This window comes from Capricornis sumatraensis, chromosome 19 (assembly GCF_032405125.1).
Source record: "Capricornis sumatraensis isolate serow.1 chromosome 19, serow.2, whole genome shotgun sequence".
Classification (NCBI taxonomy): domain Eukaryota; kingdom Metazoa; phylum Chordata; class Mammalia; order Artiodactyla; family Bovidae; genus Capricornis; species Capricornis sumatraensis.
This window is the reverse complement of record NC_091087.1, coordinates 73,699,740-73,726,866: the sequence shown is the minus strand read 5'-3', so window position 1 is coordinate 73,726,866 and position 27,127 is coordinate 73,699,740. Positions and strand designations below refer to the sequence as shown.

The 27,127-nt window shown below is 57.7% G+C and overlaps 2 protein-coding genes across 2 annotated transcripts in view; one reads left to right on the top strand and one right to left on the bottom strand.

Annotated features, from left to right (window-relative positions):
- Positions 1–13,396: 13,396 nt before the first annotated feature.
- LOC138095029 (uncharacterized) lies at positions 13,397–16,866 on the top strand. The gene is made up of 3 exons (XM_068990993.1): positions 13,397–13,504; positions 14,249–14,299; positions 16,372–16,866. The coding sequence occupies exons 1-3, from the start codon at positions 13,397–13,399 to the stop codon at positions 16,864–16,866; spliced, it is 654 nt and encodes a 217-aa protein (XP_068847094.1).
- A 1,898-nt stretch (positions 16,867–18,764) lies between these two features.
- DYNC1H1 (dynein cytoplasmic 1 heavy chain 1) overlaps positions 18,765–27,127 on the bottom strand; it is a 60,653-nt gene continuing 52,290 nt past the window's right edge. Inside the window, exons 58-78 of the mRNA XM_068991231.1 lie at positions 26,742–26,888; positions 26,487–26,637; positions 26,114–26,367; positions 25,894–26,028; positions 25,712–25,806; positions 25,430–25,604; positions 25,175–25,250; positions 24,414–24,574; positions 24,193–24,304; positions 24,038–24,098; positions 23,825–23,948; positions 23,618–23,731; positions 22,879–23,049; positions 22,582–22,799; positions 22,382–22,485; positions 20,919–21,130; positions 20,418–20,571; positions 19,868–20,010; positions 19,610–19,778; positions 19,292–19,419; positions 18,765–19,132 (exon numbers count right to left, since the gene is read on the bottom strand). Of these exons, the coding sequence (XP_068847332.1) occupies positions 19,004–19,132; positions 19,292–19,419; positions 19,610–19,778; positions 19,868–20,010; positions 20,418–20,571; positions 20,919–21,130; positions 22,382–22,485; positions 22,582–22,799; positions 22,879–23,049; positions 23,618–23,731; positions 23,825–23,948; positions 24,038–24,098; positions 24,193–24,304; positions 24,414–24,574; positions 25,175–25,250; positions 25,430–25,604; positions 25,712–25,806; positions 25,894–26,028; positions 26,114–26,367; positions 26,487–26,637; positions 26,742–26,888 (3,033 nt within the window). The 3' untranslated portion in view covers positions 18,765–19,003. The remainder of the gene's footprint in view (positions 19,133–19,291; positions 19,420–19,609; positions 19,779–19,867; positions 20,011–20,417; positions 20,572–20,918; positions 21,131–22,381; positions 22,486–22,581; positions 22,800–22,878; positions 23,050–23,617; positions 23,732–23,824; positions 23,949–24,037; positions 24,099–24,192; positions 24,305–24,413; positions 24,575–25,174; positions 25,251–25,429; positions 25,605–25,711; positions 25,807–25,893; positions 26,029–26,113; positions 26,368–26,486; positions 26,638–26,741; positions 26,889–27,127) is intronic.

The following is a 27,127-nucleotide window of genomic DNA, read 5'->3' as shown; positions in this document are numbered from 1 at the left end:
CTTGTAAATAACCTACAATGGTATATAATCTGTAAAAATACTGAATCACTGTCACCAGAAATTAAAGACAACATTGTAAATCAACTATATTTTAATTTTAAATAATTAGTGACTGTGCAGCTAATATTATTTGTGGCATATTAATTTGGTAATTCCTTTCATCATTCATTGAAAAAATATACTTTTGAGCAGTTTTGCTGTGCATATAACCACCATCCCCAATAAAAAGAAATGCAAGAAGGAAAAGTGGTCGTTTGAGGAGGCTTTACACATAGCTGAGGAAAGAAGAGAAGTGAAAGGCAAGGGAGAAATTAAAAGTAAACCCAACTGAATGCAGAGTTCCAGAGAATAGCAAGGAGAGATAAGAAAGCTTTCTTAAATGAACAATGCAAAGAAATAGAGAAAAACAATAGAATCGAGAAGACTAGAGATCTCTTCCAGAAAATTGGAGATATCAAGGGAACATTTCATCCAAGGATGGACACTATTAAGGACAGAAATGGTAAGGAATTAACAGAAGCAGAAGAGATTAAGAGGTGGCAATTATACACAGAATTATATCAAGAAACAAAATAAAAATCTTAATGATCCGGATAACCATGATGGTGTAGTCACTCACCTAGAGCTAGACATCCTGGAGTGTGAAGTCAGGTGGGCCTAAGAAGCATCTCTATGAACAAAGCTAGTGGAGGTGATGGAATTCCAGCTGAGCTATTTCAACTCCTAAAAGATGATGCTGTTAAAGTGCTGCACTCAATATGTCAGCAACTCTGGAAAACTCAGCAGTGGCCACAGGACTGGAAAAGGTCAGTTTTCACTCCAATCCCAAAGAAGGGCAATGCCAAAGAATGTTCAATCTAACGCACAACTGCACTCATTTCACATGCTAGCAAGGTAATGCTCAAAATCCTTCAAGTCAGGCTTCAGCAGTACATGAAGCGAGAACTTCCAGACGTACAACCTGGATTTAGAAAAGGCAGAGGAACCAGAGATCAAATTGCCAAGATCCGTTGGATCATCAAAAAAGCAAAGGAATTCCAGAAAAACTCTATTTCTGCTTCATTGACTGCACTAAAGCCTTTGGCTGTGTGGATCACAACAAACTGAAAAATTCTTAAAGAGATGTGAACACCAGACCACCTTACCTGTCTCCTGAGAAATCTGTATGCAGGTCAAAAAGCAACAGGTAGAACCGGACACGGTACAACGGGCTGGTTCAAAATTGGGAAAGGAGTACGTCAAGGCTGTATATTGTCATCCTGCTTACTTATATGCAGAGTACATCATGTGAAATGCCAGGCTGGATGAATCACAAGCTGGAATCAAAATTTCCAGGAGAAATATCAACAACTTCAGATATGCAGATGATACCACTCTAATGGCAGATAGTGAAGGCCAGGGAAGGCTGGTGTGTGCTGCACTCCACGCGGTCCGAGTCAGACAGGACCTAGTGACTGAACGACGAGCCCGTGGGGGAGCTTAGGGCTGAAAGCTCCTTGGCTCACAGAGTGACAGTCTAGTGAACCGGGTAGAAATCAATAGGCAGCTTCTATACAGGCTGGTCTGGCCTGCTGTGGGTGGGAGTGCAGAGAACTGGCTCCTAACCAAGACTTTCAGGTCAAGGAAGGCTTCCTGGAGGAGGTGCCAAACTAAGAGGAAGAGGATAAAAAGTCAGGGGTGGGGGCAAGGAGAGGGAAGCCTTTCCCGCAGAAGTCAGAGCTCTGGGTGTTTGGGAGGGAGGGGTCTCGGTAACTTTCCGCATCCAGAAGGAGAGGTGGGGGCAGGCGCGGTTTTCAGGTCTGGATGCCGCCGGCAGGGAATGTGGGGTTACGTCACTCAAGGTTTTGCGGCAACATTGTGTCCGCGAGTGGAGCCGGGATCGGGGAGCCTAGCGCAGCGGGTTCACAGGAGCTTCGCAAAGGGGCCGCGAGGTCGAACCGCCGGAGCTCTGGGGGCGCGGGCGGGTGGAGAGCCGCAGGATGCGTTGTCATGGAGATGCCTGTGACGTCACACCGGTCGGGCCGCAAGACCTTCCTTCTCGACTCAGTGGGTGGTCACACTGGGAACAAAATGGACGTGCCGTTCAGAAGGTAGGCCTTCAGTGACGGTGCTGCGCCCTGCGACCCCAGCTGCTCTGTGTAAACAGCACCCCGGCGCCAACCTCACCTGAGCAAGGGTCCCCCCGGCCCCCACTTGAGTAAACAACGCGCCGCCTCGGAGTCACCCTTGGGAGCCAGTTCCTCGCTGCTCCTGGAGGCCGCACGGGGCGCTGCGGGTCTCGGGCAGGTGGGCGCAGGTGTGCGGCCACGGGCGCCTCCAGGCGCTCCCGCCCCGCACGGGGCGCCTTTCCCCGCACCTGCCGCCTGCGCACGGGGGCCATTTGGTCGCGGGGGGGCCTCAAGAGGCCCCAGCGGCCAGGAGGGACCGAGACGGCAGAGCCCAGACCCTACGGGGGCTCCCTGGCCCGTGGGGGGAGGACCGCCAGCCCCGGGGAGGGCATGGGCCCTGCCTTGTGGGAGTGAAGAGACCTTCCCCACGTGGTGGGGGCCCCTGACTCCCGGGCGTGAGGAAGCCCCCCAGCGAGAGTGGGCAGCTCCTCACCCTGCCCAGCCAGCACTTTGGGGGCATCTCGGGTATGAGGTGGTTCCTCCTCCCCGGGACTGGGGTCCCTGCCTCGGAGACAGCCCCCTTTCTTTCCCCCTTAAGGAGAAATATCTGTTGAAGCAACGTGAAAGTCGCTCGTGTCCCACTCTTTTCGATCCCATGGACTATATACAGTCCACAGAATCCTCCAGGCCAGAACACTGGAGTGGGTAGCCTTTCCCTTCTCCAGGGGATCTTCTTGACCCAGGGATCGGACCCAGATCTCCCGCATTGTGGATGGATTCTTTACCAGCTGAGCCACAAGGGAAGCCCAAGAATACTGGAGTGGGTAGCCTTTCCCTTCTCCAGCAGATCTTCCCGACCCAGGAATCCAACCCGGGTCTCCTGCCTTGCAGGGAGATCCTTTTCCAACTGAGCTATGCTGTCCTCCCCCCAAGCCCCCTGCCCAGGGCTGGTGAGGGCTGAGGCGCCGCCATCTCCTCAGGCGTGGAGTGAGGGGTCGCGAAGGGGCGCCTGCAGCTCCCCGCCAAGGTGGGGCGGCCTGGGCCAGCCCTGAGCAGGTGCAAGTGAGAGGGTGAACTTGGGCTGACCCCGCTCCCTCCTGGGACCTCTAGCAGCCTGGAGGTTCCCCTGCCCCAAACTCACAGGAGAAGTCTAAGACACCTAGGAATTTACCTGAAGTCGGAGATCTGGGTTCCACCCCGGGGTTGGGAAGGTCTGATGGAGGAAGAAATGGCAACCCACTGTAGTGCTCTTGCCTGGGAAGTCCCATGAATGGAGGAGCCTGGCGGGCGACAATCCCTGGGGTTCGCCAAGCCTGACTATACAACGACATGACTTAGTGACTAAACAGCAACGAAAGCAATGTCTGCGTGTGAAGCTGCACAGCATTCTTTTCAAAATAAAATTTTATTCTAACCTGTAGTTTCCCCGAGACAAACTGATTTATAAGAAGGAAACCTCAGATGGTCTCTGGCTTCTCTGTGGGTTCCTTCAGCCTGAACGGGAATTCTTTTATTTTGGGTGCAGAACTGGGTGACCTTGATGCATTCTGAGAGGAGCCTGGGAGCTCTGGAGAGGCCGACCTACACACACAAGTTACCATGAGATGTGGCTGCCTCTGAGACCGCTTCTCCCTTCACAGCTTGCTCAACATTGTCTTGAAGTGGAGTTGTAAGTTTTGATCTGTTTTTTCAGACAGGAGATTGCAAAATGAAAGAAAAAAAAAATCCACTGTCATTTTAAAAAACTTTATCTCAGAATAATTGTACCCAAAAGTGTCTGGTCAACATAATACCAAGTATAGTATGAAGGGGTTCATCTTAAAAGTTAACGCTGGAGGGCTTCCCTGGTGGCCCAGTGGTAAAGAACGCGCCTGTCAGTGCAGGAGACGCAGGTTCAATCCCTGCTCTGGGAAGATTCCACGTGCTGCTAAACACCTGAGCCCCTGAGCCACAACTACTGAGCCTTTGCTCTAGAGCCCGGAAGCTGCAACTACCGAAGCCCGGACACCCTAGAACCCGCTTCCCAGGAGAAGCCAGCTCAATGAGAGGCCCGTGTACCGCAGCTAGAGAGCAGCCTCTGCTCGCTGCAGCTAGAGAGCAGCCTCTGCTCGCTGCAGCTAGAGAGCAGCCTCTGCTCGCTGCAGCTAGAGAGCAGCCTCTGCTCGCTGCAGCTAGAGAGCAGCCTCTGCTCGCTGCAGCTAGAGAGCAGCCTCTGCTCGCTGCAGCTAGAGAGCAGCCTGAGCAGCAACGAAGACCCAGCACACCTGTAAATAATAAATAAATATGTATTTAAACAGTTAACACTAGAGAAAAAAACCAGAAACTTCCCTGTAGTTTGTGTATGAAAATACAGGTCTTACTGTCCCCTGCCTCTTCCCAAGAACCTGACCGAATATACTAGGCAGAACGTAATTCTCTGGGGTGTGCATTCTTCCTTTCTTTTAAGCCAGGGATCAAACCCACGCCTCCTGTAGTGGAAGCGAGGAGTCCGAACCACTGGACTGCCAGGGAAGTCCCAGAGGGTTCCAGGAGGTGCCAGGGGTAATGTTCAGCCTTCTGGCCTCCCGTTAGCTTATTGCACTTCAATAGTATTTCCTGAGCACCTGCTCTGGTGCAGTGGATGGGAGTTGAGCTTGTGAAGGTGTCCTTGGAAGATGTACACATCCAGGATTGTTTCTTGTCAGTGTGTGTGTGTGTGTGTGCAGGAGTTTATCTTTAGAAATTTGACCTTCAAAGACTTCTTGCTCTCTCGGCTTGCTAGTCCAGGAAAGGTGCTCAGCTATTTGAAGCTTGACCCAGATCTTGGTTTCACGTGGGCAGAGACATAAAAACCCAGCACCCTGTGGAATGACAGACCATTTCCGTGCTGCCTTAGAAGCCGCTTTTAGGGGAAGAGGAGTTGGGAAATCTTTCAGGGCAAATTTTATTGCAAGGAAAAATGCTTGCTTCGAACTGCTGGTTAGTTTTTCAATATTGTTAAGGGAGAGTTTTGAGTGTGTTTTTCCTTTAAAGCAGAAATGGAAAATTGAGTAAAGCACGGAGGCCAAGTTCTTAGAGATGCCCCGTTCTGCATCCCAGACCCCTTCATCCCCCAGCGTGCCTCGTCCGTGGGGCCCTGTGGAGGCTGGGGGCGAGGAGGGTCACGATGTCTTCTCCCCTTCTTGGCGGATCTTGAGAGTAGACTTGCTGAGCTCCTCTTTGGCCAAGGACCACTTTGCCTGTCTGTTCTCTCCTTCAGACCAGCGTCGCTCCCTCCCAACTCCTCTGCTCTCAGAAGCCGGCCCTCTGGACTTCGCCTCCACCTTCTCTCTGCAGCCTCTGCTCCTGGTTGCTCCCGGACTCCAGGTAGGAACCTTCACAGGGGGCTCCAGTTCGGAGGCTGGCCTGTTCCCCAGGGGGCTCCTCCCGGTGTAGGGGCCCGGGGCAGGTCCAGGCAGGGAGGAGAAGGGAGCCAGCTAACCTGGGCTGCAGAGAGGAGGCCACTCCAGTCTCTTTGGACTGTTTGGGAAGGCCCCCTTTCCCCTCTGTCTGTCTAGTTAACAGGCATTTTAAAAGTTACGTCTGTGCTGGGGCTTCATTGCTGCGCATGGGTTTTCTCTGGTTTTGCTGAGCAGGGGCTTCCCTTGAGCTGTGGCCCGTGGGCGCTCGTTGCAGTGGGCGTCTTGTGGGGCATGGGCTCTGGTCATCATGGCATGACAGCTTAGTTGCTCCGAGGCATGTGGGTTCATATTCCCACGTGTCCCCCGCGTTGGCATTCAGATTCTTTACCACTGGGCCATGAGGGACATGTCAGCAGGTATTTTCTTTAAAACTGAAGTATAGTTGATTTATAGGCTTTGCAGGTGGTGCTAGTGGTAAGGAACCCACCTGCCAATGCAGGAGACATAAGAAACCTGGGTTCGATTCCTGGGTTGGGAAGAGCCCCTGGAGGAGGGCATGGCAACCCACTCCAATATTCTTGCCTGGAGAATCCCCACGGACAGAGGAGTCTGGCAGGCTACAGTCCCTGAGGTCGCAAAGAGTCAGACATGACTGAAGCGACTGAGCACGAAGGCATATCTTATATTTCTTGGGGGTTCTCAGGCCCTTTGCTGAATCTCCAGGTTCGGAAACCTGTTGTTGGCCCTAGAACTTGCAAAAGTGCGAGAACTTCTTTGGCATAATTATTCTCCAATTTGTGGGTGGTCTGCTTGGCAGCTCTACGGTGGGGCCAATGGCGACCTCCTCCGAGAGGACTCATGCGCCACGCCATGCGTCCCAGGGCTGCTTCAGCCAGAGCCCCTGTCCCCATGGCAGACCACTGCCAACCTGTACTTCCACAGGAGCCCCCAGACACTCACAAGCAGGTCTGGCTCAGTCTCTTGTAGGGTCACTGCTCCTGTGCCTGGGTCCGGTGCACATAAGGGTTTTGCTTTAGGCCTCCACGCGTCTCTGGTGGCTATGAAGTTTGATTCTAAACACGATTTTGCCCCTCCTACCATCTTGAAAAACATCTACTTCTCCTTCATTGACTATGTCGAAGCCTTTGTGTGGATCACAGCAAACTGTGGAAAATTCTTCAAGAGATGGGAATGCCAGACCACCTTACCTGCCTCCTAAGAAACCTGTGTCCAGGTCAAGAAGAAACAGAACTGGACATGGAACAACAGACTGGTTCCAAATTGGGAAAGGAGTACATCAAGGCTGTATGTTGTCACCCTGCTTATTTAACTTATATGCAGAGTACATCATGTGAAATGCCAGGCTGGATGAATCACAAACTGGAAAGACGATTTCCAGGAGAAATATCAACAAGCTTAGATATGCGGATGATACCACGCTAATGACAGAAAGTGAAGAAGAACTAAAGAGCCTCTTTATGAGGGTGAAAGAGGAGAGTGAAAAAGCCAGCTTGAAACTCAACGTTCGGAAAACTAAGATCACGGCATCCAGTCCCATCGCTCCATGGCAAATAGAAGGGGGAGAAGTGGAGGCAGTGACAGATTTTAGTTTCTTGGGCTCCCAAATCACCGCAGATGGTGACCGCAGCCATGAAATCAAAAGACGCTTACTCCTTGGAAGGAAAGTTATGACCAACCTAGATAGCATATTCAAAAGCACAGACATTACTTTGCCAACAAAGGTCTGTCTAGTCAAAGCTATGGTTTTTCCAGTGGTCATGTATGGATGTGAGAGAAAGCTGAGCACCAAAGAATTGATGCTTTTGAACTGTGGTGTTGGAGAGGACACTTGAGAGTCCCTTGGACTGCAAGGAGATCCAACCAGTCCATCCTTAAGGAAATCAGTCCTGAATATTCATTGGAAGGATGGATACTGAAGCTGAAACTCCAATACTTTGGCCACCTGATTCCAAAAACTGACTCATCGGAAAAGACCCTGATGCTGGGAAAGATTGAAGGTGGGAGAAGGGGATGACAGAGGATGAGATGGTTGGATGGCATCACTGACGTGATGGACATGAGTTTGCACAAGCTCCTGGGAGAGAGTAATGGACAGGGAGGCCTGGCGTGCTGCAGTCTGTGGGGTCGCAAAGGGGACACGACTGAACAACAACAACATTTGTTACATTCAAAACTCCTCGTTTATCCCTCCCTCTTCTCCTTTGGTAACCACAGTTTGTTTTCTGTGTCTTCTGAGCCTGTGGGTCTGTTTCTGTTTTGCATATGAGTCGGGAGAAGCCACTTTATTTTTTTATTGGCCTGCTGTGTGGGTTGTGCAATCTTGGTTCCCCAACCAAGGATCGAACCTGGGCCCCGGCAGTGCTGGTGCCAAGTCCTAACCACTGGACTGCCAGGGATTCCAAGGAGCAGTGCCTTTAGACGTCTGAAGTCCTGCAGCCAGGTCGGTAGCAGACCTGGGTTTGGGGCCCAGGAAGTCTGGTCCCAGGCCCAGCCACTCTTCAGCTTCCAGGAGAATCTTTTTGGTTCCTGGCGTAGGGGTCCGGGAAGATGGTGGAGCCCCTTTAGGTTCAGTGGAGACGGGAAAGGAGGGGCATGTCTTGAGGGGAGAACCTTTGGTTGGGGACACCCTAGGTGAGAGGCCTCTGCGGAGCGTACGGGTGTGGTTTATCCCGGGAACACTCACTGAGCACTGGCCAGGCTTGGGGGACACAGCAGCAAAAAGCCGGGGCGAGTGTGAGCCGGTGGGAGGGACTGCAGAGCCTGGAGACAGACAACGAGGGTACAGAGAAGGTTAGAGATGAGGGCCAGGGAGAGACGCACAGCCTGTGTGTGAGCCAGAGAACCGGCCCTGAAGGCAGGGAAGATGAACACACAGGAGGTGAGGCGTCTCTACCAAGAACGGATGCTGTCGAACTGTGGTGCAGGAGACTCTCGAGAGCCCCTTGGAAGCAAGGAGATCCAAGCAGTCCATCCTAAAGGAAATCAACTCTGAATGTTCACTGGAAGGACTGATGCTGAAGCTGAAGCTCCAGTACTGGCCCCCTGATGAGAAGAGCTGACCCACTGGGAAAAACCTTCATGCTGGGAAAGATTGAGGGCAGAAAGAGAAGGGGGCAACAGAGGATAAGATGGTTAGATAGCATCACCAACTCAATGGACGTGACTCTGAGCAAAGTCTGGGGAATAGTGGAGGAGAGGAGCCTGGTGTGCTGCCATCCAAGGGGTCGGACAGGACTTAGCACCTGAATAACACGGGAGATGGTGAAGGACAGGGAAGTTTGCCGTACTGCAGTTGCGAAGAGTCGGACGTGACCGAGTGACTGAACAAGAAGACAAGATGGAAGGGAGGGGCCCGCCAGGTGCAGGTGGAGGGAGGCTGAGCTTTGGGGGTGGGAGGGGCCCGGCGGGCTCTACAGGAGAGCTGGGGGAGGCCTGGGTGCAGGGGCAGGCCTTGGACTTTCTCTGAAGCAGGGCATTGCTCTGGGCTGAGGACTGGGCAGGGCTAGGTGAGGGCTGAGGTGGGGTGATGGTGAGGAGGCCGGAGGGGCTTGGGGGGTGGGTAGGCCAGTGAGGAGATGCAGAGAATGACTGGGTCAGGGAAGTGGGGGCAGTGGCTGAATTCTGGCCTCATGGGAAGCACAATCCATGTGGTTGGTCACTGAATGTGGGGGTTGGGAGAAAGGTTGGGAAGGTTGTTGTAACTTCACCAAGCTGGGAGGACCCCAGTGGGGCCATTCTGGGGAAAGATCAGCTATTTGATCTTGGCTGAGTCAATTTGGAAGAACCTATTAGGGACCCTAGAGCAGGCTGGGCAGTGGGGCTGGAGATGGACGGTGCGGGGAGTGGCCTGTGGGTGTGGCCTGTGTGTGTGAGCACAGGTGTGTGTGTGTGTGCATGTATGCACGTGCAGGCATAGGTGTGTGTAGCGGGCAGATGCCGGGTGGGCAGGGACACTCACAGGACTTGCAGGTGACGATTGTGTGGCTGGCTCTCAGGACAGAGGGTCACTTCTAACTCTTCCTCAGGAAGTGTCTGGAGAGAAAGCCCTCGAACATCTCCTGGAGGGGGGACACCCCGAGTTGTCAGCTGGGTTAGGTTGTGGTCTCTCGGCAGAAGCCCCGAACTGTTGGGGCAGGAAGAGGGGAGGGTGGCTGCAGAGAGGCCCCGGGAGAGCTGCTCGGCGGCTGCAATGGGCCTGGGGTCCTGGGGCAGAGCCCCCTTCTGGGCGGAGCAGGGAGGGCCAGGGCCTGCCTGTGGCCCTCTTTGACCTTGACTCAGAAGGGTCCAGAAGGAGTGGCCAGGAAGGACTGCAGGGTTAGTGTAACCCGGTGGCTTCAATAATAATAGGTTTGGTTTCAAAGAATTCTCCGGTAGATCTGCATGATAAGGGCTTTTTAGTGTAACCTGTGAGGGCGTGCGGGGAGGGAGATGGGGAGGGGAGAGGCCTTGGGCGTTAGGAATTTGTGTCTTTGCTCTGCTGGAGAAGCTGCTGGGCCAGGGAGTGGGGCGCCGGCCCTGAGACCCTGGGGACCTGGATATGCCCTCAGGATATCCCCCTGGTGACATATAGTGTGTGTGTCTCTGTGTGTGTGTGTGTCTAGGGGAACAGAGCCCAGCCAGTAGGAGCAGCTGGTATCCAAGGCTGAGGAGTGGATCATTCCAACCATTCTGGGGAGGGGGCAGAGATTTCCAGGAATTGGGCCACCACCTACTTTTTGGCCTCTGAGGGTCGGCCTTGGAACGGCCCTGGCATCTCTGGGTGTGTCGTCCAGCTGCGCACTGAGGATCCAGGTCTGGTGGAAGTTGATTGCTCTGCGGACTTGACTCTCTTTGACTCTAATCAGCTTCCAGCTTCCGTTATGCCCTCAGGCAAGGGCACTCTTCCAGAGGTTGTGCTCTGTCCCTCCCTCCTGTTTCACCTTGGCCTAGAGAGCGCGTCCGACTCTTTCTGAGCCCTGGACTGTGGCCCGCCAGGCTCCTCTGTCCATGAGATTCTCCCGACAAGGACCTTGGAGTGGGTTTCCATGTCCTCTCCAGGGGATCTTCCTGACCCAGGGATCACACTCCCATCTCTCAGGTCTCCTTCATTGGCAGGCGGGTCTTTGCCCCTAGTACCACCTGGGAAGCCCATGGAGAGTCCTGACTAACTCACAGGGTGTATTCTTTTGGAAATCAAAATTAATTTGGGTTGGTCCTGTTAGAGGGACACGGGAGCCAACTGAAGTTCCAGCCAAAGTCAGAACAAAATAAATGATGTTGTCTTTATCACAACCCAAGTATAGATGCTGGGAAAGATTGAAGGTGGGAGGAGAAGGGGATGACAGGATGAGATGGTTGGACGGTATCACCATCCAACAAAGAGTCTCAGTACTCTTGAGAGTCCCTTGGATAGCTAGGAGATGAAACCACTTAATCCTAAAGGAAATCAACCGTGAATATTCACTGGAAGGATTGATGCTGAAGCTGAGGCTCCAATACTTTGGCCTCCTGATGCGAATAGCTAACTCACTGGAAAAGACCCTGATGCTGGGAAAGATTGAGGGCAGGTGGAGAAGGGGATGACAGAGGACGAGATGGTTGGATGGCATCACCGACTCGATAGACATGAGTTGGAGCAAACTCTGGGAGATGGTGAAGCATGGAGAAGCTGGGCCTGATGAGGTCCATGGGGTTGCAAAGAGCTGGACACAGCTGAACAACAGCAAATATAGAATTAAATGAGAGCATGCTGATATGGGTCAATGACTGAACAAGTCCCTCAGTCGTGTCCGACTCTTTGCGACCCCATGGACGGTAGCATGCAGAACGTCCCTGTCCTTCACCATCTCCTGCAGTTTGCTCAGACTCCTGTCCATGGATGCCTAACAATGAACAAACCAACAGGTGGGAGAAAAACCACCCCAGCCGAGAAATGTAGGTAGCTCCTTCCCTCCCAGGGCGCCGGCCTAACCCTCTGCGAGTGAGTGAGCGGGTGCTGCACAGAGGGACGTCTTTCCAAAGAGGGGAGGTGGAGGGGGAGGTGAGACCAGGTCCCGGTCTTGGGGGGAAGCCTGCGGGGCACGACCTCAGCCCAGCGATGGGGCACGACCTCAGCCCAGCGATGGGGCACGACCTCAGCCCAGCGATGGGACACGCCAGGGTGAGGCGCCTCCGTGACGCCCTCGACAGGAGAGGGCGCCTCGCCTCTGGTGGTCCTCCTACTCCCAGGACCCCGCGTGTGCACGGGAGAGCAGGGCCAGATCCCAGCTGAGGGACAGTCCACCAGGGACGGTCAGGGTCATCAACGGCAGGGGCGTCCGAGACACTCATGGCCAAGAGGAGCCTCGAGAGAGATGGACTAAACGTGATGGGGCGTCCTGGGTGGGATCCTGGGACAGAAAAACGGCTTTGGGGGAAAATTAATGATATCCGAATGTATGGAATTTATGGACTTAATATGAAAAAGGAAAAAGGGGTTTTTGGATTTTACCAGGAGCTTTTCTAGCCTTTAAAATGCAAATGGAGGGACTTCTTTCCTGGTAGCACAGAGGTTAGGAATCCGCCTGCCAGGGCAGGGGACACGGGTTCCTTCCCTGGTCTGGGAGGATTCCACGTGCCGAGGGGGCAGCTGAGCCCGTGTGTTGCAGCTACTGAAGCGTGTGTGCCTTAGAGCCCGAGCTCCGCCAGGAGAACCCGCCGCGAGAAGCCCGAACGTGACAGGGAGTAGCCCCTGCTTGTCACAACTAAAGAAAGCCCTCGTGTAGCAACAAAGACGACCAAGCACAGCCAAAAAAAAAAAGTAATTAAAAAATCAAACAAACGAGGGGCTTCCCTGTCTGTACTTCTGTTGCAGGGGGGCCCAGTTTGATCCCTGGTTGGGGAACCAAGATCCCGCAAGCTATGGGGCATGGCCAAAAAATAAACTAACGAAAATAAATTTAAGTAAGCATCTTAAAAATAAATAAATAAAATGCTAAGGCATGTAAGCATCTTAAAAATAAATAAATAAAATGCTAAGGCATATGGTGCTTTAGGGTCTGATTTGTAGCTTTTCCTGTTTCTGCCTCAGAACTGATATTGCAGGGAGTCCAGTGTGGGGACCCCTGAGTCGACCACGCATGGCACATGGGTGGCAGGTGGTGCGTGTTTGTAACAGAGGTGTTTCCTGTAGGGCCTAGGGCGCCAACGCCCGGGATTCTGGAGGGAAGCAGGTGACATGAAACAGCACGGAGGTGTGTAGTCTCTGATCTCAGTAAGTCGCGCCGTGATCGGCCTCGTTTTCAGTGGATGTTTTCTCTGCTCTTCTTGGGCTGCGTGGTTTTACAAAATTGCCAGATGTTTTTGACGACCTAGTGCTTCTTGGGGAGGGGGCGGGGGGGAGTGCTTTCTGGGTTTGTTACCTTGCGTGAGTCCGTCCACAATCTGGGCTTATTTTTCTCATCTGTTAAAAATAAACCAAAGGCGGGGGGACACACAGGAGCTGGATACGTGACCCGCTCCCTGCTCCAACCTAGGACTTTCAGTGTCGAGGACGTGTGACTTCGCGCATGAGCTTCTACACGACTGGGTGTCCGGGTGCGAAGGGGCTTTCCCCGCACCAAGGCGCTGCGCGTGCACGGCCCTCCCAGGCCACCAGCTGCCTGTGGGTTTCCTTTTAGTTAAAAAACTTTTTGAAAACTCGCTAGGCTTGTTCTGCTGAGCTATCACTCACAGTCACCCCTTTGGGCAAAGAGTTCTGACTTTTGTGACAACTGCATCAGCCCGGTGGAGACCAACAGCTCAGGGGCTCCAGAAAGTTCTCTCCACACCCCTGTTGTCAGCCCGCCCCCACCCCTTGCAACCACTGACCTGTGCCTTGTCCCCGATGCCCTGCAGTCAAGTGAAAGGTCCACCCCCGGTCCCCGAGCCATGGCTGGTCTGCGGAACGGCCATCGCAGCTGCATCCGGGCTGCGTTCACAGCCAGCACCAGGGCCGGCTTCCAGAAGAGGCAGAGAAACAGGCTCCATCGCCTCAAGGTACCCCTCCCCTCTTGGCGGGGCAGGGACACGGCGGGGAGGGCAGAGGGGGCTGGGGGCCAGGGCAGACTCGGACCCCCCACCCCCTTCTTGGAATTAGTTTTCTCTGCGGCTGTTGGTGTCACCTTCTCAGCGTTTTTCTCTTTCCCTGCCAACTAGCAATGTTCAAATTCCTGTCCTTTGAGAGTCTGTCTTTTGATGAAGAACAAGAGTTGCTTTTCCCGGTAGCCTGGTGCTAAGAGGGGAAGGTTCTGGAATATGGGATGCCAACCCTGGGTTCTTCCCAGGGACCCTGAGCAAGGCCTGGCCCCTGTGTGGGCCTCAGCTTCTGCATCTGCAAAGGGAGGGTTTGGGGTGGATGACCTAGATCCTTCCACCATCTTCTGGCTTTGGGTCCAGCACAGGTGCCCGGCGCTGTGTAGCCGGGGGGTCCTTCCTGGGCGATGGTGGGCTGCTGAGCCCATATCCTGGCCACATTCCTGGCTCTGCTCTCCCCTCTTGAGTGGCCCAGGTTTGCATTTTAAGTCCTACAAACACACTCTTGAAGAGGGGGTCCCTGCCTGTGCTCAGCTTCCTGGGAGTGGGCTCTCCTTGCCACCACCCACCATGGTCCACCGTCCACGAGTGTGGGCAGTGCAGGACTGCTGGCCGGGGCAGTGAGCCCCTGGATCCTTGCCCTTGAACTCGAATCTGCTGCCTGCCCTCCCTCTTAGAGAGGATGACCCAAACCCCTTGTTTTTCCAGGCCAGTCACAAGAAGAATCATCTGGACTTTGTTGAAGGCATCTGGAGGGAGGTACGTCCCTGAACGAGGCAACCAGCAGCCGCTCCTGTCTCTGGGGATGGTTGGGGCCCCAAGCCCAAGTTCCCAGAGGCCAGGCTGAGGGCAGCCTTGTAGGCAGGCCTGCTTTAGGGGGCCTCTGCCTGGCCCAGTGGCGTGGCTACGTTTTAGAAAAAGCTTCATTGTGACATTTACGTTGATCGCTTCTCTTTCCAGTTTAAGTAAGAACAAAAGGCTTCATGTAGTTTGCCTGGAAGATAGATTGACGAGACCATGGGTTTGCAATTAGTCAATCTCAGAATTAATCTCAGGCAAATTAAATTTACTCTCAGGGATCACACAGGTGTAGGTAACCCTGGCCTCCTGGTGGTTGAAGACGCTAGGTGTCCCTGGAGAGCAGGGCGTGCTGCTAAGTCCTTCTACTCAAAACCAGTGACTGGAGGGCCTGGCCGGGTGTTTCTTGGTTTGCCAGGAAGATTCTGTGGGCTTATTGCAACGTGAGGCCCTCACCTGCACCCCCCACCCCACACCCGGCGGGGGGTCTGGGCTGGGGCCTCTCGGGGACACTCACTGCTCTGCTGGGGGTGGGGTCACAAGAGCGAGTGTGCCTGCTTTGTGAATTCCAGCAATTCTGACCAGTTTCTGGCTCTGCAATGGTTACGGTTACCGGTAGATTACGGTATTTACGTTAATTTCTCCTTCTGGGATAAATGAATGTCAGCTGTCCAAAGACGAAGTGAGCTTTCTCGGGGGTTGTCACCACCCAAGGGAAAGGGCCCCAGGGGGTCCCCTGCTGACTCGGGCCTGGGGTCCCTCTGTGCAGAGGCCGAGGGTCAGCGGGGAGGGAGGTGTTCACAGGTCGAGTCGTGTGGTTGCGGGTCCTCACGGCTGGATCCTGTCTGGAAGGATCTCTGTGCAGCACGGGGTCGTCCCTGGTCTTGGGCACCTGGGCTTTCTCTAGAGACCTTTCCAGCCAGAGCCCCAGGGCAGGAGTAAAAGAAAGAATAAGAAACAGGAACTTTTGGTACCTGGGTGGTGTGAGGAGGGTCCAGAAAGCTCTGCAGCACCCGTTGGCAGTGGTGGTAGAGGTCAAGGGAGGCGTTTGGCTGCCCTGGGGTGTCGCCTGCCCCTGCTGGGCCCATGGCCGGCTTTCAAGAACCACCCGGGGCACCTTGGAACCAGTGAATGTTCTAGAGACTCATTTCCACCTCTTTCGGCGCCTTGGGTGGCCCTGTGTGTTGGAGGGCTGTTGAGGCTCCACGGCCTGCTTGTGCAGGCCGGTCAGGGGCCCAGGGCAGCCCAAGCGAGGCTCTCACCGGAGTCAGAGCAGGAAAATGAGCTCAGACTGAGGTGGTGGGCAGGGGCTGCCAGCGCTGGAAGGGGGGCTTTAAACGATGGGGCTCGGTCTGAGACACCCCCACAGTGGGGCACCCTCAGGCTTTTAGGAGGCTCTGGGATATTTATCAAATGCACTAAAAATATTTATTTATGTGGCTGCCCTGGGTCTTAGCTGCAGCATGCGGGATCTTTATGGGGGTGTGTGAGCGCTTATGGGGCACACGGGATCTAGTTCCCCGACCAGGGATTGAACCTGGGCCCCCCTGCATTGGGAGCACAGAGTCTTAGCCACTGGACCACCCGGGAAGTCCTTATCAAATGCGTTTAAAAAATAATTTAAAACGTTTGGGCCTGTGCTGGGTCTTCGCTGCCGCATGCATGCCCTCTCCAGGTGTGGAGAGCAGGGGCAATGCTGGCAGCAGTGCATGGGTTTCCCACCGCAGCGGTTTCTCCTGTTGCGGAGCCTGGGCCGCAGGGCCCAGGGGCTTCTGCACTAGTTTTGCTGCTCCTCGACGTGTGGCTCTTCCCGGGCCAGGGATCAAAGCCATGTCTCTTGCCTTGGCAATTGGATTCTTGACCAACTGAGCCCCCAGGGAAGCCCTTACCAAAGGCATTTTTGAAGATTTATTTGCAGGGCAGATCGTGCAAAATTTGCCAAGGTCCGTGACAGAAGAAATTACTTATGCGTGTAAGGTGTGTGTTCTCCCTGATTCCCTTGCTCGCCGGCTCAGAAACTCTTCTGTCGTCAGCTTTTAGATCCGTACGACGCTGACTGGGAAGACGCCCGTGGCCACGCCTCCTGTCATCTCAGCGGCTGTTCCTTGGGTGCTGCGAGCTGTGACGAGCCTCTGCACATGCTCAAGTCCAGGGGTCCAGGGGATGTGAGCTTAGAAGACCCCCTCTCGGCGAACCTTCCGGTCTTGGTCCTGACGGCCACCGGCTGGGCCTCTGCAGCCCCGGAGGCCAGCGACGTGGACATGCAACCTGTGGAGGCCGGCCGCCTGGAGGCACAGGGGCGGATGGCCCGGCTGCCTGGACCCCCAGAGGACTCGGGGATGACGGAGGAAGACCGGGGGTCCCCCGAGGCTGGCAGACCCCAGGGCAGGGCCAGAAGATCACGGCCGCCCCCCAGACTCGGGACCGGGAGGGACAGGGGGCCCAAGCTCCCCCTCTCCAAGAGGAAACTGGAACTTTTACTTGCAGAGCCGGAGAAGAGTAAGCGAAAGAAGCAGTATGTGGTCTAGATCAGGCGAGCGGGGCGACAGGGCCTCGGAGGTGAGGACAACGCTGACGGGCATTAAAAAAGAGCTTCCATGAAACACGTGGCTCCTTTTGTGTCTTCTTGTTCAAACAACAGAAATGCATCGTCAAGTTTCGGGAGCTGATGGTCTGCGGATGATGCGGCTGTTAGCCGTTTATGTTGTAAATAGTGCCTCTGGGCCCCACCACGGCGCGAAGATGATTTCCAGCTCAGGAAAGGCCCCACCTCCCGGGTCTGAGTTGCAGAGAATTCCTTTACTTTTAGTAAATATGTATGTATTTTTAAACCTTGACTCAGAGGCTGGGGCCCACGGCCCTCTAGCCCACGTCCATCCTGGCTGTGACTCTTTCCCCCAGAGCTCCTCACACGCGGCTGCTTCTGGAGGGCTCGGCGCCCGGGGTCGCTGAGAACAGCTGCAACGTGGGGGGCGCTCAGTGGGGGCGGAGGCAAGGCCACAGGAGGGATTCTTCCAGCAGCCCCGGGGCCGGCCCTGGCCTGGGATGCCTCCCTCTGCTTCTCCCCATCAGCTTCTCCGGTCGCGTCTTGCCTCGGGGACAGGGTCTGCTAAGCACGGTGTCTTGCAATCAGGGCCCCAGTGCGGTGACACCTGGGTGTGGAGGTGCTTTCCTTTTTCTCATGGAGCCTTTTAAGACCTTCCTGGCAGGGAGGATCGGAGCCCCCCTTGCTGTGTTCACTGCCCAGGAACACACGGTTCCAATAAAGGGGACTCCACTGAGGCGAGGCACGTGGTCTCGTCCCTCCTGGCCAGGGTGGACCCCTGAGGCTCCTCCAGGGCACTGGGTGGGTGAGGGTGCCCAGGAGGTGCTGTCCGCTCTCCCCCAGGTCCCCTCTGGGCCCCCTTTCTGCCAGCTCTGCCCACTGTCCAGCCTGACCCCACAAAAGCAGGTGAGGAGTGGTCTAAGTGGGGGCCCCTTGGATCCCCCAGACTGAGCTCACATCAGGGTGAGGCTGGGAGGCAGCAAGTAGGGGCCCCAGGCACTCCTGGTGGGGTGTACGTAGACCCCGATGGGGAGCTCGGTCCTGGGCCTGCGGTGCCCTACACCCACCCACAGGACACTCGGGCACCAAAGTCTGGCGGCTGCAACAGCCCCTCCTCCCCAGCCAGGCCTTCGGGCCATCAAGGACGGCGGTCCTCCTCCTGCGCCCAGAATCCCTGCCTGGCACCAACAGGCCTCTGTGCTCGGGGCCTGCACTGTAAACAGGGTGGGCACGGGAGGGTCAGGCTTTCCGGGGGCTCTCCTTGGTGTTACCAGCTTCTGGGTGAGAGACTGTGGCACTGCTAAACGCTCTGGGTGATGGAAGAAAAGCTAAAAAACCAAAACCCGCCCTCCCCCCCAAAAAAAGAAAAGCTAAAAAACCGTATTTGTTGGCTTAGAGGAAAGCATTCAAAATGGGCCCCCATTTTCAGTCGAACATAGTTCTTGACGGCACTCAGCCCCCCAAGGGACCCCAGAGGGCATGTCCCGGAGCTAAGTGGGCGACGGCTCTTGCTCTGCGGTCCGTCCGCTGTCTGGGGTGGGGTAGGGGAGGCAGGCAGGGCTAGATAGGGGGTGCCATGGGACCTCAGGCCGTCCGTCCCTTCGGAGCCGAGCTTGCTTTCCACCAGGACGAGCAGGTCTTTATTGCAGGGCTGGTGCCACACCCAGCCGGTCACCCAGCCACCGGGAGCTTGAGGCTCCAGACACGCCAGGAACCCATTCCACAGGCCGCACCCGGCACCCCAGGACCGTGGGGATGGAGGCCCCAGAGGCGCGCGTCATGGGTCTGGGCCGGGCTGGCCAGGCTGCCGGAGTCACGCGGGCTCCCGGGTGTCCCCCGGAGCCAGAGATGAGACGAGAGGCCGGAGCCGCATCATGCTTAGTGTTTTATTTCATAAAACAAGCCCCGCCTTGGCCCTCAGAACCGTGGCCCTGGGTCCCTCCCAGCTCCACCATCCAACCGTCCGGCTTCTTTCCGCGTCCTGCAGCTTCCGGCCTCGCACCAGCGACGTTCCCTTGACAAGTCCGTATACTTTTAACAATGAACCTTCCGTAGGCTTTAATAATGAATAAACGTTAAATATTATTACTGTTACACAAAGGGGACTAGAAAAGGCGGCCTCACTCGGTGCAGAGGACGGCCACGCCGCGCTCGTAGAAGCTGCGTGGGTCCTCCTTGGTGGCGATTTCGAAGTCGACCGTGAAGATAAGGTCGGCGCGGGTGAAGTTCAGGTAGACAGGCAGGGTCACCTGGGAGAAGGCGGGGGAGCTGGCTGTGCGAGGGGAGGCGGCCCTGGGGGCGGGGGCCCACCCGAGAAGGGAGCAATGCAAGTCCCCCTGGGGGGGGCACGGCGGGGACACAGCCCTAGTGCCCAGGGGGTGCCCACGGAGGAGGGAAGGGGTGCTTACCACGTTAGCCTTCTTCTCTGCGTTTGTCTGCTTGACCCAGCGCAGCTGCGTCAGGGGGAGGACGGTAGAGATGGCGTTGGAAAGAGACAGCTTGTTGTTGCCGCATGTGGCCCCTTGGAGCTTCAGGCCTGTGGGGGTTAAGGGGGGCGGTCAGGAACCCAAGGGGCTCCACTGCGCGGGCACGGCCCAGGGACACTAACCAGGCACAGCCACGCGGGTACCACTAGCAGGCAGCCCATGAGGGGCGGTGGCTGAGTTGCAGGCTGGGGACAGGGCAGGGGAGCCTGAGGGAAGCCGGGCTGGAGTGCCCCAACTCACCGGTGACCCCAAAGCTGCAGGCGTCCAGCGTGGCGCTCTGGGAGGTGGTGACGTTCACCTCCAGGCAGAGCTCCTCCAGGGACCAGCTGTTGGCCTGGGCCACGTACTGCCGGGTGGCGGTGATGTAGGCCTCGGGCACGAACAGGCCACCCAGGCACACGTGGATGTTCTGTGGGGGAGAGCGGCAGGTGAGGGAGGGCTGCCCCCGCCCCAAGGGCCCTGCCCCAGCCCGAGGCGGCCTTGGGGAGCCGTCCTCACCTTCAGCTCCTTGGCGCCCCCGGAGGCGGCCGCCTGCGAGACGTTCTGCAGCTGCTTGACCCGCTCGCTGAAGTCAGAGACCCACTGGATGACAGTCATGCCGGCGGGCACCGTGTAGTGCGACCAGCTCCGGGGCAGGATCCCTGCAGGGAGGGCCCACCCACGTCAGCGCCCACAGCCCCTCCGCCGAGCGCTGGCGGACCCCGTGTGGGCTCCGCTGCCTCCCGTGCCCGGTGCACTCCCGTGCCCGGTGCACCCCCGTGCCTGCTCCACAGACCCCCCGGGGGAGTGAGCTGGGGGAGCACGACCGCCCTGAGGAACCACAGCTGCAGAAACCCCTTCACAGACAGTGTGGCTGGGTGAGACGCCTGGGGCCCTGCCCTGCCCTCCCCCTCGGTCCTAGATCTCTGGGGACTGCGGAAAGAGAGGCAAGGTCCTGGCAGATGCTCAGTGAGGCAGCAGGAGCCAGGTCCTGGCAGTGTGGGCCCGGGGGGGTCGGGGTGGGTGCCGAGCTGCCCTGCGGAGCTCCCGGGAGCCCCCCGCTGCCCACCTTTCACCAGCTCGTTGATGAGCGTGCGGAGGTAGTTGGTCTGCTTCTTCCTGCCCTCGCACACCTGCACGACGTCGGCAAGGTCCTGGCGCACGTCCTGGAGCAACTTGGCCCCCATCTTCACTTCTCTCTCAAAGAACCGGAACAGAGGATCCTACGGTCGTCGGAAGAGACAGAGGGCTGGAGTGGAGCGGGGACGGGGGGTCGGGGAAGAGGAAGGGAACCAGCAGGAACTCGGCCTCAGGGAGCCCTGGGTTTGCAGCATCGCCAGAACTCAACCTTGAACCAGACCTGGCATGAAGCTGTGGGCGCCTGACCACAGCAGCTCCGGACCACCCTGTGAAGAGGTCACTGACATCCTCCACTCTCGGGCATTCCAGGCCGAGCCCTCTGGCCTGGCCCAGGCGCACACCTGCCCTGAGGCAGCACTCACCTCGACCGGCCCAGCCCCACCCGCGAGGACTACCCCGAGCCCCCAGATATGAGGCGGGGTGCCGCCACCTTGATGTTCTCCACTGTGCGCTTGAGGTGGCTGAGTGTCTGCGGGATGAGGTGCAGCCAGTTGGAGGCGGTGGTGTGCAGTGTCCGCATCCAGGCGGGGCGCCCGTCGGACGAGGAGTCGGGCCGCGCCTTCTTCTCCGTCTCCGCGTAGGCCAGGTCGTCCTCGTCCTCCAGCATCTGCATCTTCAGCATCTTGCTGATCATGTCCACACCTGGGCGGGGGCGGGGTGGGGACAGGCTGAGCACGGAGGCCTCCCTGCGCGTCTCCCTGGGGGCACTGCGCCCCGTGAGGTGCCCCGCGGGCACCTGTTCCTACCGCACCGAGGGCGGGTTGGCTGGGGAGAAGGCCCAGCACCACGGGCAGTGTCTCGACCACTGGGGCTGCACCGGAGGCTGCGGGCAGACGGCAGAGACGGCTCCAGGACTCACGTGTTCACTGCCACTGGGGAGCAGGCGGCCTCCTGAGTGCCCTGGGCTCAGCCTGTGCCCAGGGTCCTGGCCCCAGAGAGCGCTCCGAGTCTAGTGCTGAGCTGTCCCCTGGCCGGGCCCCTGGGCTCAAACCTCATGGCCTCCACGTGGGACACACAACCCTGGGCACCGTTAGCCCGGGGCCTCCTGCATGGACCTGGGGGCGAGCTTCTCTGCAGGGCTCCGGCTTGACTGGCGCTCAGACACCCTCAGTGCGGTGCTGAGGGGGCCCCGCGGCTACTCCTGGCAGGCGACACTGGAGTCGGCACCCTGCGTGCTCTCAGCACATGCTTCTGCACAGGACGGCACCCACCCAGCCCCTGCCCCAGACCCTCCCGTGTCCCAACTGAATCACGACTCAACCGCAGACAGCCCGATCTCCCTCGTGGTCACCGCAGGGCCCACCAGCTCGACCCCACAGCGAGAGGCTTGAGCCAAGGTGGTCCTCAGGCTGGAGGTGGGCCCCACAGCTGGGGTCCTCATTACAGAGCTGAATTGAGGGCCTGTCCTGTTCCCCAGCTGTGTGGCTTCGTGCACGTCGGTCTTCTCCCGTAAAGAGAAGCCTGGGTCAGAGCGGTTCTCACACCGGAGTGTCCCGGCACCCCCAGTTCGGATGCCTGGGGAGGGATGGGCCCGAGGACCTGCATCTCTAAAGCTGCAGTCCGAGGCTGTTGCTCCAGGGACCACACTTTGAGAACCACTGTGTTTGACGACCTCTTGACTAGTCTTGAAGTTCTAATAAAAATACCTAATAGTTCTAAGACGTCACTTAATGCCAGGAACTTAAAAAAAATGAAGAGGAGGAAAGATGACATCAATTCTGAACCCAAAACAGAAACCTAAATGCAGTCTCCAGACCCCACGTACCAGCTACGGAGCCTGTGTCCCAGAACGGAGGCTGCAGAACAGACACCGCCTGGGCCGAGGGCTTCCCTGCCTCCCCGGGGCTGGTTGGAGGAGGAGTGCCTGGCCGGCCAGCGGATGGGGTTACCTACCCTGTGTGGTGAGGAGAACCTTCTCGGCGTTGTTGGGCAAGCCCAGCCAGGAGGGCGTCTGCGTATCGGGCAGCAGCTCCACCCACTGCACGAACTCTTCTCGCCTGGAACAGCAGCATGCTGGTTAACACGCTACCATGGCCGGAGGTGCCCGGTGCCCTGGCCCCCTGCCCCATACTGGTGGTGGGGAGGGCACGCACCTGATGCCGTCTGGCATCTGGATGTCCTTGTGCCCGTCGACCTTGCAGGCCAGCTTGAACTCACTGTCGAAACTCCGGGTGGTGAACAGGCGCTCCAGGAAGGTGTTGAGCAGACGCTGGTCGAACTCGTTGTCCACCCGGCCGCCATAGATGGACTGGGCCATCAGGGTCTTGAGCGCGGACCAGGGAATCTTGTCTGGCGAGATGTTCTGTCTCCCCTGCGGGAGAAGAGGTGGGTCATGGCTGGGGCGGGGGTGGCCTCCTCATGGGCCCTCCCGCGGTGCAGCCCGTGCTTGCCTTGGCTGTGTCGTCTAACCACGTGTCCACCGTGTCACAGGCTGAGCGCAGGTCAGACTCCCCGAACTCGTACTTCTTCGACCAGCCCAGGGGTGCGTATCGTAAGCGCTCCTGGATGACGGCGTGGAACCAGGCCAGCAGGAAGTACAGGCGAGCACGCTCGTTGGGAGACTAGGTGGGAAGTTAGCAAGTACAGGGTCACCGGGACGTAGGCCTGTTCTAACTAAGGTGACAGTCCAGGGCTTGCTGCACTCAAGGTCTTAAAAAGCGCTCTGCACGTACTCACACTGGGACCACCCTGACTTCAGTCATTAATGAGAATGGTGTTGCTAGGAGAAAACCACGCCAAGTTTTCTTTTAATAAAGATGTGCTCCTGATTACATTAAGCTAAATGACACAGCCAACAGGAGAGTACACAGAAGACCAATTTCTAAAAACAGCAGAAAGGATGGATTATGGCCCAAAAAATAGGACTTAAGAAACACAGAATTGATACATAATTTTTTTAAGGCCACGTTGTGCGGTACATGGGATTTTAGCTCTCTGAACAGGGACTGGGCCCAGGTCCCCTGCAGGAGAAGTGCAGATGCTTAGCCACTGGGCATCCAGGGAAGTCCTGTGATGCAAAATTCCTGCCATAACCTCCGCCTCCCACCCACAAGCCCTGGCCTCCGCCTGGCGCCCAAACATCTGTGTGGCCCAGCACCCCAGCGCGACAGCAAGCTCGGCGGTGCTCACCTTGCATATCCGAGACACGGGGATACTGCTGAAGGTCCTCAGCATGTTGGCCTTCACGCCTGGGGGTGGCTCGAACACGAAGATGCGGCCCGCTCGGAGCAGGTTCACGGGCACCTGAGGGGCACACGGGGGCCCGCCGCCTGTGAGCGCTCAGCTCCGTCACCCCACCCCCGCCCGGTGCCGGGCTGGCGCCCTCAGTCCCCGCACCTTGGGGTTGATCTCCATCGTGAGGAAGAGCCGGAAGCAGGCATGCGGCTGCAGCGAATGCAGCTTCTTCTCCAGCTGCATCAGCCAGCCCGGAGCCAGGTGGACGTTCTTCAGCATCACCCACCTGCGGGCAGGGAGAAGGCCGTGGCCTCACATCTCTGGCCGGAATCCTTGGGGACTCGGGCCTCATGAAGCAAAACCAAAGCAGCCTACCTGCCCGACTTCACAGCTGTATTTATTGCCTTGTCTGCCTGGTTAAAGCCTTCTGTGGAGCCTGGAAACAGACAGCTGAAGGGTCAGCAGGCGGACCTGGACTCTAGTGGCCCCACCGTGAAGTCCCAGGGAGGGGACGGACTGACTGCCCTTACCGATGGCAATGGACGTGATCTGCGTGTTCTGCTCAGCGGCAAGGTCCTCCACGTGCCCGCTGGCATCGTACCCGGGCACAGAGCACATCAGGACGGGCGTGTTCGGCTTGACCTGCAGACCGGGGAGTCGGGCTTTGGTGAGGGGGAGGCCCGCCAACAGCGTGCCCGTCGAGGGGCAGGGCCCTGTGGGGGCCCATGCAGACAGGCAGCTCGGCGCCCACCTCTGTGTCCACAATGTGGGTCAGGTCGAGCGGCTGCTCCATGATGGACATGAAGGACTCCCCGAGGTTGGTGGACACGAACGTGTGCGCCATGGCCAGCAGGCGGTCGGGGCGGAAGGCCTGGATCAGGAGCAGGCGGTGGATGGCCTGCCCGATGGGAGCTGGGACGAGGCGGGGAGGAGGGTCGGCGACAGCACAGGCCTGAGACGGCCCCTGGCTGTCCCCGCCATGGGCCCCACCCCACAAACACCACCCGAGAGATCAGGACGCCCCCTCGTCCTCTCTGCCTGAGAATCGCCAGCACCCCACCTCACCACAGCACCCTCTGGGCAAGCTGAGACAAGACCTCCACCCGGGGCCCTCCGTGTGTGACGGGTGGCTACTGACTCTGAATGACCACGTGGAGCCCGCTCAGGAAGGACCTCGAAAAGCCCCAGAGACCCGGCAGCCACTGCCAACCTGTGTCCATGCTGAACCCTGGCCCCCGTGCCCCTTCCTGGGGCCCGGCCGGCCCAGAGTCTCATACTCAGAAACAGCCCCCTTCTTCTAACGCCTAACCCTGGGCAGGGACTTCCGGCTATTTCTCTTTTTGCTTTCCCACGTCGAAGCCGCCCCTGCAGATTCCCACAGGTTCTAACACTGAGATGCGAATCTCAGGAATCGGTGATTTTCTGTCCCCAGCCTGTCCCTGCGTCCAGCCAGCAAAGCGCATCCGATGCCCAGGTTCGGAACGGCCACAGTGGGGCAGGCCCCGGGCTTACTTGCAGGGCTCTCCTCGCTCCAGAGGTACGGCACTGTCTGCTCAGGGGAGCTGCTGTCCAGCCAGATGCCAAATTGCTATGGGGACAACAGAGAACGCGTCACCACGGGCTCTGCCTGCCCACCTCCGGGTGGAGCGGGTGGACTGGCGTGTCAGACGTTTGACGGGAGAGAACACGACACGACGTTCTGGGCTTTACAGGACAGGCGACTCCCTGGGAGGCCGGCTCCCGCTGGGGACGCGCACAGACTCTCACCTCGTCCGCCTGGACCTTGGCGATCAGATCCTTGAAGGCGGGCAGGCAGCTCAGCCTCACTACGGCCTCGGCCTGCTCCCCGGTCAGGCCCTGGATCTTGGGTGTCGAGCCCGCGCTCAGCACGATCTCCTTCCCCCTCAGGAAGTGCTGGAATTCCGCGTCGTAGGTGGGCTCCCTGGAGAGGGGGCAGCCGTCAGCCAGGGCCTCTCAGCGGAAGTCCCGTCTGCTGTCACCGAGGCCACAGCGTCCTCTGGGGGGACGTGCGCTGGGGCGCCGACTCACCCGACAGTGCCCTTGAGCTTGATCCTGGCCAGCAGCATGGCGAAGGTGATGTGGTCCTGATGCAGCATGCCTCGGGCCACGCGGTTGAACGCCACCTGGAGACAAGGCAGGCAGCGCGCCATCACAACACTGCCGTCCCTGGAGAACGCACCCCCGCGCTGGGTGGCCAGCCCGCGCTGTACCTGGAATAAGTCCTTGGTGATGGTGGACAGGCGCTGGGTGTGGTCGGTGACGCCCTTCAGGTTGGGGTTCTCATACAGGACGTTGTGGTAGATGTCCAGGAAGAACTGCAGCGAGTACTGGTACAGGAAGTGGATCTGGAGGCGGCGGAGGGGGCCGTGAGCACCCGTGCGCGGGCGGCGGGCGGCGGGGGGAGCCCCCGGCCCGGCGCGGCCTGCCCACCTGCTTGAGCGACTCCATGGTGAAGTAGATGCTGCTGCAGGCGGTGGACAGCGGCAGGTACTGCTGGGACACCGTCTCCACCTCCTGCATCACGATGTCCGTCTCTTCCACCTTCCTCGTCACCTCGGCGGCCTCCCTCTTGAGATTCTCCAGCGTCGTGATGATCGTGTCGTCGTCTAGGATGCGGCCCTTGACCTCATTCAGAGCTTGCAGCAGAGACTTCTCCAGCTGACGGAGGCGCAGCTGGAACTCCCCTTAAATGACCAGAAGGCGCAGAGTTCACCCTGGTGCTGCCGTGACGCGGCCCCGAGGCACCTGGTCCTGGGGAAGCTCAGCCCCGCACACACCGAGAGCCAGGGACCTGGAGCCGTACCTTGGAGTTTCAGAAGGTCGGACCGTTTCTCATCCACGTCGGGTCTTTCCGCTTTGAGAACTTCGTTGAGACACTGGCTCTGCAGACTGCTACGGGTGACGGTGAAGTTGACGAAGGTCACCCGGGAGCAGAGATCAGGGGGGAACTCGACCTGCCAAGAGGGGCAGCGGACCAACCAGTCAGCGTCGTCACATTCACCGCCCTGCCCATGGCTGCCCCGTCTCCGTGGGGGTGGGAAGCTGCCCCGGGCCTTACGGTGGGATCGCGAGTGGACAGGAAGATGACAAAGGACGGCGACAAGTCTATGTCCTGGTCGCCGAGGGTGATCAGCACTCTTCCCCCTGTTCGCCGGACTTCACGGTTCAGAACGGGGTTCAGAACTGGGTCGTAGCTCTCCACATCCTACGTGTGGGTACGTGAGGTGTCATTAACAGCCAGAAGCCAGAGTTTTACAGTGTGTATTTCCACCCACATTTAACTGAGTCCTGCTCCAGATAAATACATCTCCCCAGCAGCCACCCAGCCGTTTAGACCCACACTGTTTGGCACGTGGCCGTTAGGCACCCATGGCTACTTCAGGAGATGAAGGGCTCCACTCCTTGATCGCACAGCTGAGCGCAGTGCTCGGCAGGGTGGTGCCG

Coding starts and splice junctions, on each gene's coding strand:
- LOC138095029 (XM_068990993.1), top strand. CDS start 13,397: ATGGCTGGTCTGCGGAACGGCCATCGCAGCTGCATCCGGGCTGCGTTC. Junction 13,505..14,248: donor ACAGGCTCCATCGCCTCAAG/GTACCCCTCCCC, acceptor TTGTTTTTCCAG/GCCAGTCACAAGAAGAATCA. Junction 14,300..16,371: donor TTGAAGGCATCTGGAGGGAG/GTACGTCCCTGA, acceptor TTCTGTCGTCAG/CTTTTAGATCCGTACGACGC.